The sequence below is a fragment of the Haliaeetus leucocephalus genome, unplaced genomic scaffold (assembly GCF_000737465.1).
Source record: "Haliaeetus leucocephalus isolate CR32 unplaced genomic scaffold, Haliaeetus_leucocephalus-4.0 Scaffold339, whole genome shotgun sequence".
Lineage (NCBI taxonomy): Eukaryota > Metazoa > Chordata > Aves > Accipitriformes > Accipitridae > Haliaeetus > Haliaeetus leucocephalus.
The window spans coordinates 20,146,830-20,169,119 of NW_010972775.1; the positions used below are offsets into that span (position 1 = coordinate 20,146,830).

The 22,290-nt window shown below is 40.3% G+C and overlaps 1 protein-coding gene across 1 annotated transcript in view; it reads right to left on the minus strand.

Annotated features, from left to right (window-relative positions):
* The window catches only part of CERS3 (ceramide synthase 3), a 38,854-nt gene that overhangs the window by 8,576 nt on the left and 7,988 nt on the right, over window positions 1-22,290 (minus strand). Inside the window, 9 exon segments of the mRNA XM_010572040.1 lie at window positions 8,066-8,222; window positions 9,614-9,720; window positions 11,435-11,563; window positions 11,765-11,857; window positions 13,080-13,130; window positions 14,026-14,083; window positions 17,851-17,969; window positions 20,025-20,142; window positions 21,750-21,932. Of these exon segments, the coding sequence (XP_010570342.1) occupies window positions 8,066-8,222; window positions 9,614-9,720; window positions 11,435-11,563; window positions 11,765-11,857; window positions 13,080-13,130; window positions 14,026-14,083; window positions 17,851-17,969; window positions 20,025-20,142; window positions 21,750-21,932 (1,015 nt within the window).

The window sequence follows — 22,290 nt, forward strand, 5'->3', positions numbered from 1 at the left end:
TTTGTGAACAGCAAGGTAAATTAATTAATTTTAAAGCAAAAACTTTACCAACATTTGTCTTTTATCTGAATTAGGAACCTTCACATAAAAAGAGTCATTTAGATCAGGGATATACTAGAAGCAGAGTTGCCTTGTGCCAGACATACAGGCAGAGAGAGGGGTGGGGGTGCTTGCTTGGCCAGATCCATCGCTGGTGAAAACCAACACAATCCCATTGACTTCAAGTCGAGCCATGCTCATTTATACCAGCTGAGAACCTGGCCCTGTATCAACACTGCAGACTTCTGCTGAACCGGCCAGGGCAGGAAGCTTTGCTTTCAGAATTACATATAGTTTTGATTTTCTATTCTTAGAGACAGCGGTCATCTGCAGCTCCTACTGAAGTCAAACTCAGCAACTTTGGAAACAGTAGACTTTTACTGCGGCACACAAGAGACCTGCACAGCCCTGTTTATGGCACAGCCAATGCAAGAGAGGCAAAGGGAGCATCCACACACCCAATTTGTTGGACTACGGCCGGAGGACTGAGTTTGCTCTTGCATAGTCTTCTGTGTGCATAACAGGGCTGTGGAAGGGTACTTTGTCCTCATGCTCACACCCCAGCGTACCTTCACAAGCCCATCTATTCCAATCAAATGCTCAGAAATTATTTTCTTCAGTTTCTCATTAGTTCATTCCTCCACAATGGTCATAACAGTCCTTAACTTAAGCTTTCTCAGCTTTACCTGATTTTTATATAATATTCAAGTGAAAGGTGTTGTGGAATTATGGGCATTCTAAACAGAGTTTATTTTAAAGAAAAATTTTTTTAAAAGTATCAAAATTCCAGCAAAGAACATTGTTGCTGCTTTGAAATCTGAGAAGTATATTTGAGGATATAGTATAGCATACCTGCCTGCAAATCATTGCTCAGCTGTTGACCCCTTTCATAATCTGAAGTAAATAGTAAAGATTTAAATAGCAATCTGCCTTTTAACTCACAGTGCCAGGAAAATGAACTGGTTGAGGCAAAGGAGACCAGACAGTGCTCTTGGATTGGCACGTAACGTTTGTGCAGTAGAGAAGAACTGGTGGCTCTTCCTCTTTCATAGACCGCTGGGCTACACACTTTGACAATATGCATTACCAAGGTCAGCCTTGACTTCGGATCCCCAGTAAGGGTAGGACTCCAGAGCTCCCCAACGCGCACGCAGCAGCTTTTCTCCTTTTTGCCTCTCATCGTAAATACCAGCCAGCAAACCTCTTACTCTCTTATGCTTTCTTCTGCCTGCCTCCCACCCCTCCTCCCTCAGATGAATTTGGCAGCATAAAGTGAGACATGTAGCCAGGCTTTGGGCTTAACTAGATTGCCATAGCAGAATGGGAAATATGCAGATGAAAGGAAGTCATAACAGGAAGTAATTTCCCTTTACTAGGGCATGAGCCTTCATGCTGCTGACCTGGCTGGCTAGCTCCCATCTTCAGGCTATTAAAAAGCTCATGTCCCAAAGGCAATAATTTGCATCAACTGGGAAGGTTCCCAGATAGACTGGGTTTCATCTCTAAGAGGGAAAAAAACTTTCATTTGTCCTATTTTGCTCCCCTAATAAGCTATCCTCATGAGAAAATCCACTATAAAAATTTATCTGTTGAGAACCAACAAATTCAACTTCTCCATAACCCATTTTCCTTTAAAATGGGGAAAAGGCAACCCCCGCTAATGTAGTTCAATCTGTCCTGTGTTCATGCTAAACCTTCACTCAGAGAACTCAAACTCCAAAGTGGGACGTCAGCATGTGCTGGCCCGTCTCAGCCTAGAAAGTAAACACAAAATCTCCAGCGAAAGCTTTTCCACAATTTCCCTGTCCCACAGAGTCATGAAATTGTAACTAATGAGATTATCATTATCCTCTAAAATATATAACTGCTTTTAAAATGACTACTTGCAATTAAGGCAAGCACACCTCTCAGTCCAATTTATCAGCATCCTGATAGCCTTTGGTGCAGTACAGGCTTAACAAAACACGTAAGTAAAAGAAAACAAAACTTAACGTGCCGCTAGTTTAGGAAACTAAACCCTGTCCTCTGTTTAACTCCTGTAGGATGACATTTTTCTGAAATGAATGACTTCTCACTGAATGTGTTAATTCTCATTAAATTTCATTTTCTGATTATAAACGTCCTGAAAATAGATTTTTTTACTGCTTCAGAAAGATGAAAAAAAAAATCAGCTAAAAGTCTGACTTTTTAGGAGTCCAATAAACTGCTGTGCATGCCAAAACTGAATATACATTTCATTTCATGCTTCATTTTTGCATCCCAGTAATTGCATGGTGTATGGAAGCGCAGCACTGTTGTGCATGATCAGGGTCATGTGATGACCCTTCGCAGCTCAAGTTAAAAGTCAGAGTTTATTATCTGGGAGCAATCAGACTCAGCTCACCTATGGCGTGTCTAGTGCACACTGAACAGCACACAGCTCAAGCATGTGAACACTGGATGCAATTCCATTTGCCACAAAAGACATTTAAAATGTAATCTCTTTAAAGGCCATTCTACTTTCATGCTACATAGAGCTTTTTTTCCTCTCTGTAGTTTTAAAAATAAAATTTCTGTTTAGGATTAAATATCTCAAGTTATTGCACAGTTCACGGAGAAAGTCAGTGCTGCCTCAGCTGTCAGAACAGCTAGGTGTTCGCAGCCACAGCACTCCTGGGTGAACAGAGGCTGAAGAGTGACTCTTGTTTAATAAAGGTAAAACAGTAGATTTTAACCACTGTGGATCCATGGTCTAATTCTGAAGGATATAGATCTGATTGTAACTAAGGAAAGCAAAGCAAGTGCTAGGAGCTTAAATTTATCATACAGAAGTATTTACTTCCATGGAGAAGTGTTTAAGGACCTGCAAACCAAAAAAACCCCATTGCTTTAAACAATGTGCTGTGGGCCTGTGTTTCATGAACAGGAAAATTCTCACCCAAGTTCAGCACTGAAATTCCATACTCCCAGGACCCATGTGGTTATAAAATAAATATAAGATTCAAAAGAATTACTAAAAATAAAAGTTCTGTTTGATGCAACTGGATCAAGCACAAAAAAGTGAGAGGAAAAATAATAAAAGGATCCCGGGGAAGGAAAGGTCTGCAGAAGCTGAGGCAAGTCTGAATAGCCGCAGACTAAACTCAGCTAAAGGCATCTGTCAGGAGCAGGTAGTGTGGCCTCTGGGAACTGTATAACTTAATTTAAAAACTTACACAAAGGGTTATAGCAAGTCTCTAAAGAGATAAATTCACAACAAGAAAGATAGAAAGTAACATAGGCCAGCACCTCTGCAGGTGTAAAGAATCATTATTCCTCAATATAAGTAGTGAGGGCATATTTTAAAAGAACATACTATGTCTGTGTTCCAAAGGACTTTCAGGCCTTGCCTACATATTAATACTAAAACGCATCAAGTATTCTAGTACATGGGCACACTTTCAGGGATACAGTTTTAGTAGTATGTCTTCTTTCGATACAGAAAAGGGAGCAACTGATTTAAGGAGTCTTTATATGGCTAACCACTTTTCATGGCAAGGACTCTAATGGCATCCCACTATCAGTATATGAGAAAGAATGAAGGAAAGAAAGTTAACTCAAACTGGCAGAGATTTCTCAGTACAAGAGCAATCCTCTGACAGAGCAAAACGCTGAAGTAGGAGAACGATTGCTGGAAACAGCAGAAGTATCATAACAAGTATTTCACAGCTCTCATTTCAACCCCAAAATAGTATTTTCTTACTGTTTTCAGCTACCCCTACTCTGTCATTAGTCATTCTCTGAACAGTAACTCTCACTGTTCCCTTAAGAATTTGGACCAAATAAGGAATGAACAAACCATGGACAAGGATACACCCAACCAAATTCTTTAAAAAGCCTGCTTACTGAGTACAAAATACCAAAGGAACATTGAAGATACATGGGTGGCACTGGCTAATTTTTTTAAAGAGTGACAAGTCCAAAAGCCTGCTCTATAGCGTTGCAGGGTCTTTTTTGCTTCAGAAAGAGGAAAGAACCATGGTGAATCAAATAAAACTGCAGCTGATGACTCTTAAATAATAGTGACCACTAGTAAGAAGCTCTTTGCCTTAGTTGAAGGCAGTCTGACGATGACAAAACAAGTAAAAGAGAAAGAAAACATATTCCTAGTCACATGACAGTCCATTAAAAACCTGCCATTACCCTCTGCCATTGATGGACTTTGCATCAGCCCTGAAGTATCTGAGTCATGTGGACATCATGCCCATTTCCTACAACTTACACATATTTTTCAAGGTTTAAAGCAATGTAGTCTCAAAACCTTAACTCAGTGTGTAATGGTTTTAACATATATTTTACATCTTAATTTGCCATAATAATGTGGCTATAAGCTGCTGTCATTCGCTCCCTTTTTCTGACCTTGGAAATAAAATGTTTAATCTCCATGGGATTTTCCTGGCGAGATATTTTAAATCAGTGCGTATGTACATACTTCTCTATATGTTTTTTCAATTTTCCTAAAATATTCTCATATGTGCAGACATGATGACTAGACATGTTTCAGTGGTGCTTGAAACTTGATACAAGTGGGTAATTTAACCATGTAATTGAACAGTATTACAGAAACACACGGAGTTTCCTAGCAACAAAAGACCTTGGACATCAAGATGGCAGCCAGCAGCTAACGTTGCAATTGCCTGACCTAACTTGAAAAGAAATTACACTGAAGAATGTCCTTCTTCCTCTCGCAGCAGAGCTGATCTAAGATACATGGCTACAGGTCTGACCTTGAAGGGCTTTTCTTACATGCATATGCCTTACTCATATACAGGGTCACAAAATGTCTCATGAGAAAGGACATTTGGGTTCCTTTTTGGGCATTTTTGTATTTTCCAGAAGTAAGAGCAATCTTTGATTTGAAAAATGTAATGCTCCTGTCCCCTCAAGTTTACACCGATAGGAAAAAAAAAAAAGCTTCTTAATGCAAAGTAGCTGAGTACAGCTTAGCTTGTCGATGCAGAACTCCCCTTGATAGGGCATTTCTGGAGGTCTGGGCCAGGGGAAAGGTGGCACAAGTCCTGTGAGCCTGGAGACCAGTGCTGCTCCGTGCCACCAGCTCCAGTGCCAGAGACTCCCATGCCTGAGAAAATAGGACACAGAGGGACAGAGCAAAATCATCTCCTCCCTTCTTTCCTTTTTCCTCACTTTTATCCTCTCTGGCTGCAGTATTTGGAAGGAGGGAAATTGCAAGATTTTTAGTCCAAGTTCTTTTTTGCTGAAGCAAGTCAGTCGGCTGAGCAGTTATCCCAGGGGACTGAGGATAACTGTCCCCTTTATTAGTGCAGAGGTAAAGTGACATCTGAGATTAAGAGCTTCTGACCAGCCAGTCTCAGACAAAAGCCATCTCTTCCTGAGGGGCAAGAGTAAAGCACAGAAGAAGCTACCAACAAACGAGGCTGCAGTACTCGATGTAATTTCTGTATTAATTCCTGCCTTGAACAAAGCCTTCTGCCACAGTCTGAAGATAAGAGTATTGAATCGAGATCCACAGCTCTCACATCATCACAAGATGTGACACAGCTCTGTGTGACCCTTTGAATAAGAGCAAAGGGGACTCAGTGGGTATGTGACATCCTGGAGACTTGGGCCCTCCTGTTTACATTCCCTGCTGAGTCCCACCTTTCACATCTGACCCAGACAAGTCCTTTAACCTGTCCTTTGACAAGGGACAACAGCACTTCCCACTGAGAATAAATACATTCAAGCCCATTGATTTTTAGACAGTGCGATGACATGGTCCAGAAGGATACGATCAGGGGAGACACCTGCACCTGGACAGATGCTAGGAGCTGTTGAGTGCTGCATTATAGTGGTTTTCACTGGTGACCCAACAACCCAGGGTGGCTCAAGGCACAGAAGGCACTGAAAAAATTCCTTACACCCTTGCTATGCTCAGAGCTTCCTACAGTTAAACAACAACATCAGTCCCTATTCCCAGTTACATCATGACTTCATTTTTCCATCTGAAGTAGCTAACTGTTGCTTCAAGAAAAATGTCAAAAATTGCCTGTTTTCTGAATGAAAACTTAAAAGTCTTGGGCAAAGAAACAAAACCCTTCTAATACAAGGATGATGGTTTACTGGTATTTCACTAAAATAGCAACGGCTCTTTGTGTGGAGTATGCCTATAACAAATATTTTGGTATAAAAATGCTGCTTTGCAAACACCATTCTTTTCAACGTTGCCTTTACAGCTTTGGAGGCACTGGCTGCTTTCACAGCCAAGTTTGCCACTGCTATGGAAAACAGGCTGCACATGCAAGCCAGCTGAAGTCATACAGACTGAAAAGGGCTAGGGCTGCTGCTGCTGCTACCACTGTAAAAATGTTATTTGGAAACCGTCTTCTCAGAGAGCTGTATAAGGAATCAAAAATCCATGGTAGGGATGCAGGCTTGATGCTTTCCCATTTTTTAGCAATGACTAATACAAAAAAAGCTCTTATCTCAGAATAAAACATTTCTGCCACTTACAAAGGCATATAAGCAGGCAAGGCAGAATGGCCTTACATAGCTGGCCTAGCAATGTCCTCTTCACCACTGTGTCTGAAGACCTGCTTGCATTGTACTCCCATAACCTCAACCAATGCCGATGGAGAACTGTGCCAAAGCCTTTCTCTTCCTCAGCTGCAAGGCAGAGGGATGTCCCTCTTGATTTTACCAGAAGAGTTGTGTCAGAACAGCAGAGACCAGCCAAATTAAAAAAAGAAAACAAGAAGTAAAACACTTCAACACTCAATAAGCCAGGCCAGAAAAAATTTTGTAATTAATCTAACAGAGGTAAGTGGCATGCAAGAAATACAAGCTTTTCAGTGTTTAAGGGAACATAGAAGCATGTTTTCGAAGCAGAACAACGCAAGCCATTTCTTCCACAGATTTGTCCCTTATGTACAGCTGTTTGCTATCTATACAAGGGTTGAGTTTGTAACTGCAGTTTTCTTCTAGGGAAGACATTGGGTCTTCCTATGATATACAGCTGTCTATTTGCATAAGATTTGAAGGAATCCAATAATCCAATAATTATAGGATGGTTTCTGTTATCAGTCATACAACAATTAAACACAGGTAGAAAGGATCACAGCATTAACTGCCTCAGATAAAAGGACAAAGTCAGCTCAATTAAGTTTTTGCACCTTGACCCTTAAAAGAAATACCCTTTTCCAACAGCACTTTAATTTCACCTTAACCAGCAAAATATACCTGTCTATGCTTATGCCAAATCTTAAGAGACATTCTCCAAAGTCCTCTTCTAAATGCTTTTTGCTGAATGTTTTATCTACATGGCATCATGCAGCATACTTCATGACAAGAGACTTTGTGAAAATGTTACTACGTCAGGCAATCAAACAAGACCTAAATGGCAGCAAAGTTTTCTTTATAGCTTTTTCCCACATGAGTTTTCTCTACAAGGTAAAAGCAGATTATGGCAGCACCAGACTTGCACTGTTTCTCTACTCCAGTCGAATATGACAGTATTTCACCATGTCATAATATAATACCAGATCAGCTTCACATGGTTTTCTTAATCCAAAACGAGTGTTCAGGTTAGGCTGACCTCAGATTTACACAAACCTGAAGAACTTTGACTACAAGTTTTCTGCAGTATTGAAAGATCTCATCACTCACCTCTCCTCTCCTTTTTTGCAATGTTCCTACAGAGTCCAGTGAGAAAAGATTGCTTTCACCTGGAACACAGGAATTTCTAAAGAGTTCTGCACCATCTTAGGGCTTCAGTTTTTGGAAGAGCTCATTTCTCATTTACTAGCAGAGCAAAACATCAGACACAGACAAAAAAGCGTTCTAGCTGAAGTTCTGATATTCTGATCTATGACCTTAGGTGTGACAACGAGAAGTAGAAAGCACATTTGAACATTTCTATACTTTGTAGATCCCTATCAAAAATGCTGACTTGAAAGTTCAGGAAAAAAGTAAGAAATTGAGTAAATATATTGGAGGTATTAGCATCTGTTTGATACTTCACATATCTTTCTGCAGAAGCAAAATTGCTTACCTTTAAGAAAATGAACCTTCTCAAAATCTTGAAAATTAAGTAACCCCAATATAAATGCAAGCCTTGAAGGATCAATAGCTGTCCATTGAATAAAAAATATGCTATGACAGGAGTTGTGGAGTAGTACGTAGGCTGATACAATGTGGCACGAAGTATCCTAAAAAATAAAGGACACTGTTATGGTACGAGATTTCTTCTTTATGCTATTTACAACTATTTCTGATTTCACACTCTGAACTAATTAATTATTTCCACAAAATATTAAAAAGCTCTGCAAAGATGACATTAATTACCAATCCCTGTCTTGACTAGATTATGCATCTCTATTGAAATATAGACTTCAGAAGATGAGAAATTTGAGTCTTGCATGAAAGTATTCTAAATAAGGTTAGAAAAAAAATCCCATTTTTTAAAATCTTGAGCTCTGTGTGATCTAGATACTATGCAACTCAGAGCTTGTCTATGCCATTTTTTTAAATGCAAATTATTTCTAATCTGAAATCCACACTCCACGGAAAATCCTACAGGCTTTGCAAAAGGGCTTTTTGTTAACTAACACGTTTCATCCATCTTTAGAATTCACAACTTCTATATTATTTGAGGCTTTTTGAGTCTCTTTAATCTCATCATGTTTTGCTTCCAAACTCAAGAACTTGAAACTCAGTGAAGTAAAATGATTGGAGATCACTTGTATAGTTAATAAAAAAACAACAATAAAGTAAAAGACATCAGCATTTCTGAAAGAAAATACTACAGGAAATTAAAACCTTGTGTTGATCAATGTTCAGAACTATTAATTTAACCAGCTCGAGTCTCTCAGGGTTTGTCCACATGCAGGGAGGGGTATGAAGGCAAACTAGAGCAAGTCAACGAAATGTGAATGTGAAACACATTAAACACTTTTTAAAAGCTAAACGTGTTAAGCATTAAGCACACTAAGCACCCGTGTGAATACTCCAAAGTAGATTAAATCATAGCACTCCAAAGTCATGCGAGTATTTAGCAAGTTATGATTTATTTGTGTTGACTTCATAAATTAATTGGTTCACCTTAACTTTTCTGAATGGTCCTCACGTGAGTGAGGTGAGGCATTACCAAAGAACTAGGTAGCAGAAAGGTGACTCTACAAAAAATTAACTACGATCATATAGGAATTACACTGTACTCTGACTTTGCAGCTACAGCAGGAGGGATGGAATGAAAGGGGAAATGATTTCTCCTAGTTAAGTAATTCAATCCCCTTGAAAATGCAGGAGCTCATAGCATTTAACTACAATTTATGAAAATAAGTTAAATAAATTATTTAGGTTAGCATATTTTCAAGAGGCTCATTTTAAAACTACTTTTACTTAAATTAAATCTTTAAAGAAAATGACAGTTTTTGTCAACTCTTCTCACTGGCCTTCAGTAGCCAACTATAATGAAAGTTCTGCTTCTGCTCTTTAAAGTACAATCCATTTCTTTCCCTTTCCCATCACAACCAATACTAATCTCTCAGTGGAAATGGGAATGAAATAAAAGCCTGTGACTACATTAAATATTGCTTACCAGAAGGGGAACAGGATGATTCTTGTGATGAAGAATGCGATAGAAAAGATGATAAAGAGCATATTGCAGGTTTTCTCCCAGCGAGCGTAATTAAACATTTTGGCTGCCTGCATTGAACAAAACCCATCAAACATATTACCAGTATTCTCTGAAATAAGTTCCTTTCTGCTTTTCCATAAACAAGGACTTATCTTCCACCTAAGCAGGAAGAAAATTTCCTCCCTGTTTGACATGTAAAGCAATCATTTTACTGATACCTAATAAAGCAGCATCAAAACACATTCTTTGTTTATATTTCTCCTTTCATCTTAAAGGAAAGTACTCTGTATCAAAGGCCTAAAGAACAGCTCTCCAATCAGAATATAAAAGTGTCATGAAAACACAAAGTGCTTTTGAAAACAGAGGTAATCCCTCATTCCTGTACCAGATTCAAAACGGGTTGAAATCAAAGAGAAGCTGCTGGCCACATCTGCATGCTCAGGAACAGCAGTGACCCCTTATACACAGGCATTCTGGTGCATGCATGTTACTGACCCTTCTCTGTGCCTAATTCAGCTTCTGTTTTCTCCTTTTTGAGAGCTGGAGTTGGTCTTGATCCCACTAATAAAGATTATAATTACTTCTCCTCCCCTAGCTGAACTGTACAACTCTCCACGCTTCGTTTAGGAATCACCCTGGGCACTGTTGAATGAAACAGCTGTTCTCAAGTGTGAACAAAGCTTCAGGTGCCAAGCCTAAGTTTTAAACAGCAGTTTGATGAACTTCTGAGTGGCAGGGCTGAATTAAGTTATTCTGGTACCCAACTTCAGTTTCCATCCAAGTGCTGTCCTACCAGTTGTCAGTTCAACTGTTTATAAGGCCACACAGTTAATTGGACTGCAAAGCAGTTCAGAATCAGAAGTAACCCAGCAAAAACCTGTATGTATGCATTTAATCTGGACCAATCCCAACTGCATGACCCCACAATTAGTTGTTCCAATACAATGGTTAAAGTGTCAGGAGCAGAAGTGAACAGTGACAGACAACAGCCTACAAGGGCTACTTACACTGGCACTGCCACCAAAAGAGGTGATGAAATTATGCTCTCAGTCTTGGTGTTATAAAACCAGCATAACTCCACTGAGGGACACACAGTGTACATTTGTCTTCCAAGAAACCCAGCAGCAAGTCTCTATGACCACAGTGCTGTGTGCAGAATAGGACACTTCTTAATCTTAAACATTTCTAAACATTGATATTTAGTTCAGGGAAGGGACTTCCTCTTCAGTCCAGGGGAAGAAACTTTTCTTCTGCCGGTAGATACCTGTGATATCTTGTTAGGGACAGCTTGAATGTCTCCAGCCAGAAGTGTATAATGTGGGTGTACTCCTTAGGTCAACACAGGGGTGTGAATGCTGACAAAATTAAGCCAGTCTGGAGAAGTAGCCAAAATTTTGGCTGCTAAATTTGCTTGAGAATTGGTATCATGACAAGCTGTTCACAGGCTAGCCAACTTGGTCTAATTTTAACAGTGAAACAAGAATAATCCAGGGAGGCAGCTGTATTTCCAGTCCCTGTTCTGTACTGAAGAACTTCTCTTCTGCTCTTTTCTCATGATTGATTCTGTAACAGAGTATCAGCTTAAGTTATCTAGAAGCTCTTTTTAATCTTACAATTTTTGACTCTGTGAAGCCGTGTCTCTGTGGGGATAGGAAGGGATTGTATGAAACTTGTGGCAAAAAGATTAAAATGTCACTGAACATAACCTGGGCAACAACCAAAAAAACCCCCGCCAACCAACACCCCATTCCCTGCCCCCAAAAAGACGGAGGGCAAGGTTACCTCGAGCCAGAAATCTGCAGTATCGTGCACAAACATCACCAGTGTTCCAAGACGCACGTAATTGCCACACCAAGAGCCACTCATCAACCCAATGGCTGCCAAGTGATGAACGACATGAGCCAGAAAATCCTGTGAAGAAGAAAAAAAGGTAGAACCGAGCAAATACAGGAGAGCACGGATGCGTGCAGGTGTGCCAGGGATAGACTAATGCTGCCCTCATGTGGCTGCACCAAATCCAGTATCAGGACAGTGCTTTCCCTTAGAAACACTTTTCCCCCTCCCTCGCAGAAACGGAGGTTCTAACTACAAACAAACATGACGACCACTTGCCTTCCTTTTGTTGTCAATCCCAAGTGTAAATAAGAGAGACCAGTAAAAACTAATCTCAGCCATGTAGTACCAATATTGGGATGGCAGCAGAGTCTGTAACAAAGAAAACCACAGTTAACTTGGAGAACAGCAAAAAGTGAATGCCAAGTGAAATTACTTCTTTTTTCCTTTCCTCACTTTTGCTCCTCTGCTGAGTCTTGCTTAAAAAATTAAACTAAACTAAATCCCTGTTCTGGGCTTCATTAAGAAGGATGTTCTGGAAGCCAAATATTTCAACCTTTACTCAGACCTAACTCTCAGTTTCCGCAGTTCCTCCCCCACCTCTGAATTTTAGCATGCTTTTTCCTATGTTTTTGTCAGAGAACTACACGCAGAGTGCTTCTGCATTTAATTACAAACAACTGCAAATAAACGAAGCCCTCCATTTTGGTGAACAATTAACATTTTAAACATTCACACATCCCATGACTAAAGCACCAGCTATTTATGCTAAAATCCTATGCATCTGCTTAGGGCTAGATGCTGAGCTTGGCTGCTCCCTCGGTTCAGTACGCTTCCCAGGTGGCAGGAAGTAGGCTTGGTTATCAGGTCCCATGAGTAAGAGAAGCTGGGAAAACTCAGCTGGGAGGCAGGATTCTTTTTACTCTTGGCCCCTGACTAGGACAGGAATAAAAGCAGTGTGATGGGCCACAGATTTATAAAAATACGAGGGAGGGGCACATAAGAACCTCTGGCAGGTGGGCAAGAAGGCAGTTTGCTTGGAGTCTTCTGTTATGGGACTGTTAGTAAAATATTTTAAGAAGAAACAAGAGCCTTGGGACCCTTGGGAACAACCAGAGTATTGAGCAGAGATCCAGAGAGCAGGGACTCACATTATGCCAAACCAAATCACTGCAGCACTCCCTCCACCTGCCCTACTGAGCAATAGGGCCTAGCAGGCACACAGCACCGGGGCTGCTCAGCATAACCCTCTGCATAATGCTATTCTGCAGTGCCTTGAAGCATAGTGAGGCCTGGTGCAAGCTTAGGGGTTCTGCACTGAACCCTGTAACACAGACAGCATCTACTGTGCACAACTGGGAACCTGGGGTGAGTGGAAATAACAGTGGTCTGGCTGGAGGGCTGAGTTGCAGCACAAGCAGATCACAGATAAGTCCTGCAACAGTCAGCAGGAGGTACCGAAGAAGGGCAAACAGCTTTGGTGCCGCACCTCTCTAGGTGGTGCCCACTGGGAAGCGCTTCTGTGGATTACCCCTTTCAACAGGGAAGTACCTGGAATGCCTTGAGGCCAACAGCCCAATGCCAAAAAGCTCACCTGAAATGGATAGCCAACCCACGTCTGCCATATGTCATAAAACCAAGGTTTCTGGGGAAGACAGATGATTCAGAGGCTGATCAGCTGAGCAACAACAAGTCATCTTAACTCAAAATCTTCAATACTTAAAATTTCTCTAGTGCAGCTGGCCAAGAACCTATAGTCTTGATAACTGTTCTCCACCAATTTCTAAAGGGATCTTACATGTCAGATTTATTTTATTGGTCCCAGCTTTTTGGCTTCTTTCTCAGGACACCTGAAACATTCATTCCAGGTCATCATTTCATCATCCAAAGCAGCGGGTGTGTGTTTTATTACTGCAATTACTCAAGATATGTTGCCACAGTGATTAGATTTTGCTGTGTTTACCAGCCACACACACCAATGGTTCATAATGATAAACAGTGTTTGGGGAGAAGAGCCAGAAGAACATATACACACTGAGAACTGTTCTGCTGCTCAGGAGAAGCATTAATGATACCCCAGGCAGTGCTCACATAGTAACAAGCAGCACTCTCTGTTATTCCCAACTTCTGACTCAGGAGCAACACCTCAATAAATAGCCCTGAAATACACCATTGTTGTGACCCCCAAAAGTGCTGCCAGAAAAGGTTTATGGCCTCCTTTGAGAAAAGCATAGCCATGTGATGCATTTGTAGGTGTTAACAAGGCATGTTGTAAAACCATTTGTGTGACTTCTTAAAACTTGCCTTAAAAATACTTATTAGTCATAAATTATTTTGTCATAGAAATTCAAAAGATAATTTAAAAATTATGTAAAACCTCAGTGCATATTGCAGCCTATCATCTAGATTACACACAAAGATCTGAACCCAAAGAGCCACTGAAACTAGTGAGGCTTTCAATGGGCTTCAAGAAGATCTAGAAACCAGTCCTTATTTTGTTAAAAATATAAGAATATCAATCCTTCGAAAAATTAACTTACATCATACAGAAATATAAATCCAGCAATGGAGGATGTAAGATAGAATGAAAATCGCCAGCTGTAAAATTAAAATGAAAAAATAAGAACAAAGCATTATATTTTTTATAGATATTGTCCAGAGGCAGAATTACTGCAAATCATTGTATATCACAGTCTTCATGTAAACATGTGTTCATACGCTACATTAAGGGTTGTCACATATTAACTATATCTGAATTATTAATATTTAAATACTTAGCAATTAGTCCAAGCTTAAAGTAGTAAATTATTGTACATTACCACAAACACAGATATCTTGATCGTGATTATAGCAGTAATTTTCTGGCCAGGTATGAGCTGATCAAGAGAATGGTCACAGCAAATGTAATAAATTCCCTAAAAATTAATGTTTGATAACACCAACCTTTCCCGCTACATCAATCCCTCTAGAATATTCACACTGGACTAAGAACATCTCACAGCTCCCTGACTCCAGAAGGTCTTTCAGCCATGTGGCACATACCTTCCAATGCGATCAAACACTGTCAATGCTGTGAGTACCAACAGTGACTTGTTTCAATTGCTGGGTTAATTTCTTTTCATCTCTCAACACTGATTATTGAAAACAAGGGAGCCCTATGGAACTTTAGAACAACTACTGGATTAGTTTATGTCTTACTATAGAGGTCTGAATTAACTATAAACCTCAATCTTTGACTAGGTTTGCCAGCATTTAGCCTGATGTAAGCTTTTTGTGGCTTAAATGGATATCCATCAAGGCAGGTAAAATTTTCAGGTTTTCACTACCAATCTGCTAAGTCAGCAAAAGGAAAAAAGTTCTTGTGTATCTTAGCAAACTATGTTGTTGGTCATATATGTAAGAGCAGGATGCTGTGATGTGGAGCCGGCAATCAGTGTTGTAATGACTGGAACCTGTGTGGGAGGTATCGTTCCTGGGACTGGGTGCGGCTGGAGACTCAGAGCCAGAGCATTCCCACTCCCACCTCTACAGGTGATGGAAAACTTCCTTTCTGCTCTTCCCCTTGGCAGCAACAAGCCTGACCTTTCCCAGAGCAGCTCTTCAAGATCAGTAGGAAAACACTGCGGGACTTCACATGCTAAAAAAGGTCACAATCACAGGGACAGGCACATGGCCCCAAACCTGGTGAGAACATTTTTTAGAACAAGAGGTATCCCAGAGGAGAGTAGCAAACAGCCTCCCAGAAAACCTGAATTTGCTAAAAAGGAGGAGAGAGCGCCTCAAGAAGAACACTGTACTAATGGATTGAGAGATGTATAAAAATGAAATTGTGGTCTTTGGCAAACATTAATGAAGTGCCGTACGAGAGAAGATGATGAGAACCTGTCTGGTAAAAGCAGCTCCTCCTTTCTGAGCCCTACATTACCTGGAGGCTGATATCCCAGGTGAAAGAATGAGATGTTCAAAGACTGAGCCAGCATTTTACAAGAAAAACAAACAAACAAAAGATGAAGACATGGAATGGTGGAGGCTAGACAAGATAATGTGTCTCACGCCTGTGGAAGAAGTCAAGAAAACAATTATAAAATTGCCACTTGATACACTGGTAATAAACAATCATTTTGCTTTTCAACTTTAAAGCACCTTTCCTCAGGTGATATAAAAATAACACTTCAGAACACCCACTGCGCAGACAGAAAAATTCAAAGGTACATGGTGGAAATTAGGAGAGCAAATGGAAGGGGAGAATGGAACCCACAAGTAGTACCTGGCTCAGAGTTAACAAAAAGATGGTAGGAAAAACACTGTGACATGGGACAGACTTTACACAGGGGTTGATTCTGCCCTCAAGCCTGTTTCAAGCAAGGGAGGTGTGAGTAGTCCAGTGGATATAGTGGGACTGATTCTGTGTTGATTATAAAATGTAAGCGGTTTTCTGAATCAGATCCAAAGCACAGAGCCCCTAACAAGACTGTGCCATTAGCCCAGCCCTAAAAATATATATTGAATGCACTTGGCAATAAACAGTCAGTGCTTCAGATGAACTCATTATACGTGCAAGACTGCCAGCGAACTACCTCATTTTGCATTTAGCCAAGCTTCTTTATGAATTTGGTGAACAAAACCTGAAGTAAACCCCATCCAAATTCACCGAATTTTACCCAAGTGCCTTTTAAGCTCTGAACCTGGCCACCAGGGAAAGCACTGAACAACAGCTATGCAAAAGGATTTTCTGATTTAACTTCAGGAATCTTTTCTCTTGAACTGAGTCTAACAAAAAAGAATTTAGTAGATGAAGTTAAAGGCTGGTAAGTCTTGTAAGGCAGGGAAGGTTTCATGCAAAGGGCTTTCCAAACCCCAGTGTTGCTTAACTGGGAGCACTAATAGCTTAAGTATGGTTTAGATCCGGCTCATCAGATTTTCCTTGTGATTCAGAAAAATGATCCTGGAGATTGCAGGCTTTCAAAAATTTCATTATACTCATAACACCGACTACTAGCGTGGAATAAGTCTGTTCCTCATTTGTTGCCTTGAGAATTATATCCAATTAAATTCACTGACAAAGAGCAGAGCAAGGTTCACAAAATTACACAAGAGAAACCTGTTTGCTTCATTTTCACTCAAGCTGCCAAGCAAGTTTTAATTTCAGTCTTTGGCTGTGTATTACTAGAGACATGCATCCATGGCATGCAGGTCTTTTATCAATAGCAGGAAATCTTACTGTCACTTGTAAAACAAAGTTAACTGATGCACAACACAGTGGCAGAAATAAACCATGGATGTCAGTTTGCCAGGAGAATTTACTCAACTCAGGCTTCAGAGAGACACATCTATGTCTATCAAGTGGATTTATGCCCAACAGAGAACATCATCAAATCATTATCATACTGATTCACACTGACAATAACCTTGCTAAAGTACTCAACTTTGAGCTTCGTAGCTGTACTTTTAACCCTCGTTCCTTAAGCTAATCTACACTAAGAGGTTAAATACTATAAATGTGAATTTTTGCCAATGGAATTATGCTAGTCAACATCCAAATATGCAGGACATTAGGAAAGTGTTTTACACTGGTACGGTTAATTTCAGTATCCAAAAGGGATGAGCTATGTAAGTAAAGCCATGCCCATTTGGGAATTTGCAATTTGTGTAAGATTTTGGGTAACACTGGAATAGTTAAATAGTAAAACGTTGAGGTACGGGGAAGTTCTCACACATTTGTGAAAAATCAGACTCTTGAACACTTTCCCAGTTTTCAATCATATGCAGGAGGTTTTGAAACTTTTTACATATTCATTATTAACACTCAAAATTGCTCAATGGCCCACTTTCATCAGCGTATTTGAGCTCATGTTTTGCACAGTACTCCATGTTCAAAGCTGTGACACCTATCATTTAGTTAGGGTGCCATGACTCCTGCTCTTGAACTGATTTCTGTACACATAATAGCATCCCAAAATGACAGCATGGGTACATACATAAACAAGAGTGAGTAAGCATTTTTGTTCACCTATGATTACTGGCAGACTGAAAAATATTTTCCTATTCTCTGCATGTTTTCATTAAGCACTGTGTAGCAGGAGCCTACAAATAAGTCCATTATTACACAATGAAGAAAACTGTAGAATATTTTTACGGGTTTTTTTCCAGAGAAACTGTTAACCTAATCTTTTAAAGTCACACCATTTGGAGAAATGCTACTAGATCCTTTCAATTTGTTTGTGTATGCACAAACCAAAACCCTCACCAGACAGACTCAGCTTTCTGGAAATGAGTCCCCCTTAAAAGGCACTTGAGGGCCCCCATCATTTTTTTCAGAAGAGTAAACCCCAATAATAATCATCAAAAGCATTGTCTTTTCTTACAAAGCTTCCTGGAATTTCCGAAGCACTGTTGGGATCTCAAGGTTTCGCCGTCTCCTAAACCACTTTTCCACCAAATGGACAGTACAGTTGCACTTTTTGGCAAGGCCTTGAATCTCTGACTGCAAAAAATGGAATAGTGTTAGCAACAAGGTGCACTCCAGTGTCATTTTCATTTATTTTGTAGTTCACAGATCAGCTTTCCACTGTTGCAAGGTCTTAATTTAAAAACATTACTAATATTAACTATCTATAGGGGTTTACCTTGCAGGCTTCCTGGTTTGATTTTTGAGTGATGCTCACAGAAACCCTAGATTTTCCATACACTAATTTATATAAATAAAGCAGGTATGAAATGTACAGATCCCCAAACTGTGCTATTGTCTTTCTGGTGGCTTCTGATAGTTTCAAAGATGCAACTTCTACGGCTAAGCAAGAGGTTGGGCTGGAGGGGGAAGTGCCATGTATCAACACACATGGACATTGTATCTAATATTTTACCTAATTATAATTAATTATTAGATTATATTTAAATGAGTCTCACAGGTGAGATGCAGGCCTAGAATTAAGGTGACATGAGCTCTCTTCTCAAATCCAATGTACTTCTGTAGTACAGGGCAAGTCAGTTAATCTTACTGAGCAAAATCCAGACTGCCTTTTGACACCTAGAAATAAATTACGACTAGAGCATTGCCTGGAAATGCCTCTAGCCATTCAAGTACAGCAACCAGGTGTCTCTGCTTTGTGTGTGCTCTGAAGGTGAAGCGGCTGTGCCATGCAGCCATGCTAGCGTGTGCTAAGCACAGGGCAGCGCGACACTTGCATTTCTGGGTGCCCAGTGCCCCTTGTGCAGCAGCCTGTAGACTTCCTCCCTCTCCACCATCCCAAGGTGCAAAGGTGTGGGCTGACCTCCCCTGGGGCTGCTGCAGGAGCAGAGGTAGTGTTTGACTCATCCCTGGGGAAGTTCTTTCCCTGCAAGGCTAGTATGCAAATAGTAGGTGGCAGCAGCACTGTCTCTACCATGCTAAGTCCAGTTCACTTTGTCTGCCACCCTCAGAGAAAGCTCTGGTATGTGAGCAAAGGCACCTCAGCTGCCAGGGAGGGCATTAGTGCAAACGGCCTGCGTTCCGCTCATCCTCCTGGCTGGAGAGCTCTTTAATTGCCATGCAGGAATAATGACTTTGTTTTGACAGACAATGGAGCCTAGATGCCCTCAATCACCAGCCAGACCTCTGCATGTTTTCTCAGGCACACCGGTCCCCAAACTGGACACCTAAAGGAGGCAGCCTGAGTCTTTCCCATGTACCAATGAGTATAAAAATGCTGTGCTTCCTTTCAGAGATTAATTGTCAAACTGTACTTGTGCAGAAGGAAGTTATGAAACTGAGAGATCGGGATACTTGCCCAGGTAGAGAAGCGCTCACATGTGAAAACGAATACATCTATTCCTGATGATATCAGGCAAAAGACACAGTAAGAGAATAGCAGAGTTAGGGGTAGAAAGCAAAGTTCCACATATTAATAATTATCAATACCCCTCATTACTAGAAAGAACATATTTCTTTTCAAAAACAGTGTAGGAACACTGCAATTGTTTGGTAACTACTTAGGCAAGTGAACTTTCTGAGGCTGCATTCACAGCACGGTACCTGTTTCCCATCAACAATCAAGTTGCCTCATTTTTTGAGATGATAAACATTGGCTATTGTTTTTTTCTTGTTCAATTTTAAAAACAAACAGCAAGGTAATAGAAAGATTGCTTTTCTTTCTCACATAAGCCAGGATTAAGTATGCAGCAATATAACAGATCAAAAGGCTTCCATGCCAGCGTTCCAATATTATTGCTTGCAATAAATATGATACCACTTTCCAACAACAGATGTCAGCTGATGTTTTCTCCAGGCAGAATGAGTTAAAGATGGAACACTGATCTTCACTGGAAATATTATTAACAGTCTAACCTAGAACAGCATGCCAGAAAATTAAACATCTTAAACATATTTTCTGTTTTGGATGCCATATACCCTTGTCAGCAGAACAGCAACAAAAACCCAAATAAAGTCATCTGTCAATCAGCTGGAACTCATCCCATGATGTCATTGCTGATAGCTGATTGAAGCAGTAAGACTAGGGATTTTCCAAAACCAAAACTAGCTTAAAAGAATGAGAATCCTTACTTGGGATGGATGTTTTGAGCACTCCCGGAAATAACTCTCTAAAACAGGATTAGGCTGTGGCTTCACACGTCTTACATTCTTTATACCTAAGGCTTTTGCTAGAGGTATAGCAACATATCTGAAAAGACATACCGTGAAAAACTTCAGAAATACAACACAGTTACAAGACCTTAGCTATTCTCATGCCAGGATATGAAGAAAATTAATCTGAAGCAACTTAATCAGCCATAGGATATGACAGTGCACTGAGAAAGAAAGGAATCTCCCTCTACCTAATCCCAAGGAGAGAACCATAGCATGTTAGCAGTTATGCAAAAAAAAGCAGACCTAAGGACTCAAGTTTGTGGTTGTGAAATGCTATAAAACTAAAGGGAAGATCCTGATTTTTGTGTCCTTGTGTTTTTCAGAGGCATATTGGAATTAAGCAACAGTTATGGGAGAGTGAAACAAGAACAGATGCTCACTCCATGTGAGCTGGAAGATTGCTGCTGGGATACTTTCTCCTAGCGACAGATAGTCACTTAGCACATTGCTTCACTGGGCCACCACTGCCTAAGACACTAGATTCGGCTTGCAGCCTCTAGCTTGTGGCACACAGCAACTCCCCCAGAGACTGAAGGCTTCTCTTTCTCCTCCATTTTCTGATACAAATTGCTGCAGAGCACGCCAAATGCTTTGCTCTTTACTTGGGCAGGCTTTTCTGAAAAAGCCTTCCTCACTCCTGCTGATATCAGCAACTGATTCCTGGTTACTCATAGCAGTGGTCAGTTTTCCTCATTCATGGGCAGATTCACTGCAGGCCAGATGTGTGGGCTAATTATTCACACGAGTGATTTCCAATAGCAGTGCAGTGAGACGCAGTTGGGCAAGCATTTACTCAGGAGACACTGTGAATGGTTATAAACATATGATCCAAATTACTTTTGATCTCTAACATGAATGATCTTATCTCGTTCTGTTTTAAGTCTGTCCAACTTACGACATTCCAAATTTCCTCATTCTATCCCAAAATAATTATAAAAACCTACTAATCACATTCTTTAGAGCAAAAAAAGGAAAGTCAAGCAAAAAAGGCACAAATAAATAAGTCAAAGCACTGCAAATCTTAATATATTTGTAGCTTTCTTCTGTGGAGCCAATCTCTTGCCTGTCCCATAAGATTCCAGCTGCAGAAGCAATCCATCTTTCAGTGCCAAAGTGAGAAAAAAAAAGGAATCAGCATTACTAGATCTGCATAAAATGTTCACATGAATCTTTGAGATCCCTCCAGTCTGCCTATTTTTGCTATAGCTAGACACCTGGTATCTATCAGCCTCACACAAATGTTCTGGTGCAGGACCAAGAAAGGAGAGGTTTGGTTTGGAGGAGAAATACCTCTACCCTTCCACCAAAGGAGAAAAAGCAAAAAGGAAACACAAGTGGTTTTGCATTAATTATATCTCTAGTGAAAGGAGATAATTAGAATTATCCAAATATCATTCTAAAAAAGCTAGATAGAAATATTTTCCTTCTAGATTGGACCACAGCCACATGTTCCTAATAATGAAAATATTTCCCAAATTTTCACCTGCCTTATTATCGGTACTAGAATCTTACTAGCAAACCACCAACTAATCCTCCTTTATAAAAACATAAGAACATTGATCTAAAGATACCTTATTTTTCAAAAAATTTTAGCATTAATGAGGATTAACATTAGCATAAAATTACGTTTATGTTTCTTACCTTTCACTGAAGAATCGGATAATCAGCAATATAAAAGCATATGGTATTGTGGCATATAATTGATGTGGTTTTGGAAAGACAAGTCCATCACGGTCTACAAAATGTGCCCATGTGACGTTGACAGGCATCCAGATATTCTCCCACCAGAACCAGCTGTTGAGCGTCTTTAATATGTGCGCCATGCTAAGCAAATAGAGATAATTAAAAATTATTCCTGACTTATTAAAAAGAAACAGCATGAAATAAAACATATTGAACCTTCTTGTGTAGAACAGTGGTTCCCAGCTGGCAGGACGTTTCCTACAGATAAGGTACAAGCAGCAGATGAGCCTTGGGTCCCACAAGAACGAGCTGTCCTGGCCTGCATGGGTTGCACTGGTATTGCAGGTCCAACAGAGGCACTCTACAGAGAGCCTGCAGGCACTGTAGAGATGCTCAGGTGTCTCCAGATTAAATCAACAGCAGACCTAGCCAGGAGATTCAGTTTTCTCAGGAAAAAAAAAAAGGGGGGGGGGGGGGGGGGGGGAGTTTTTTAAGGGGA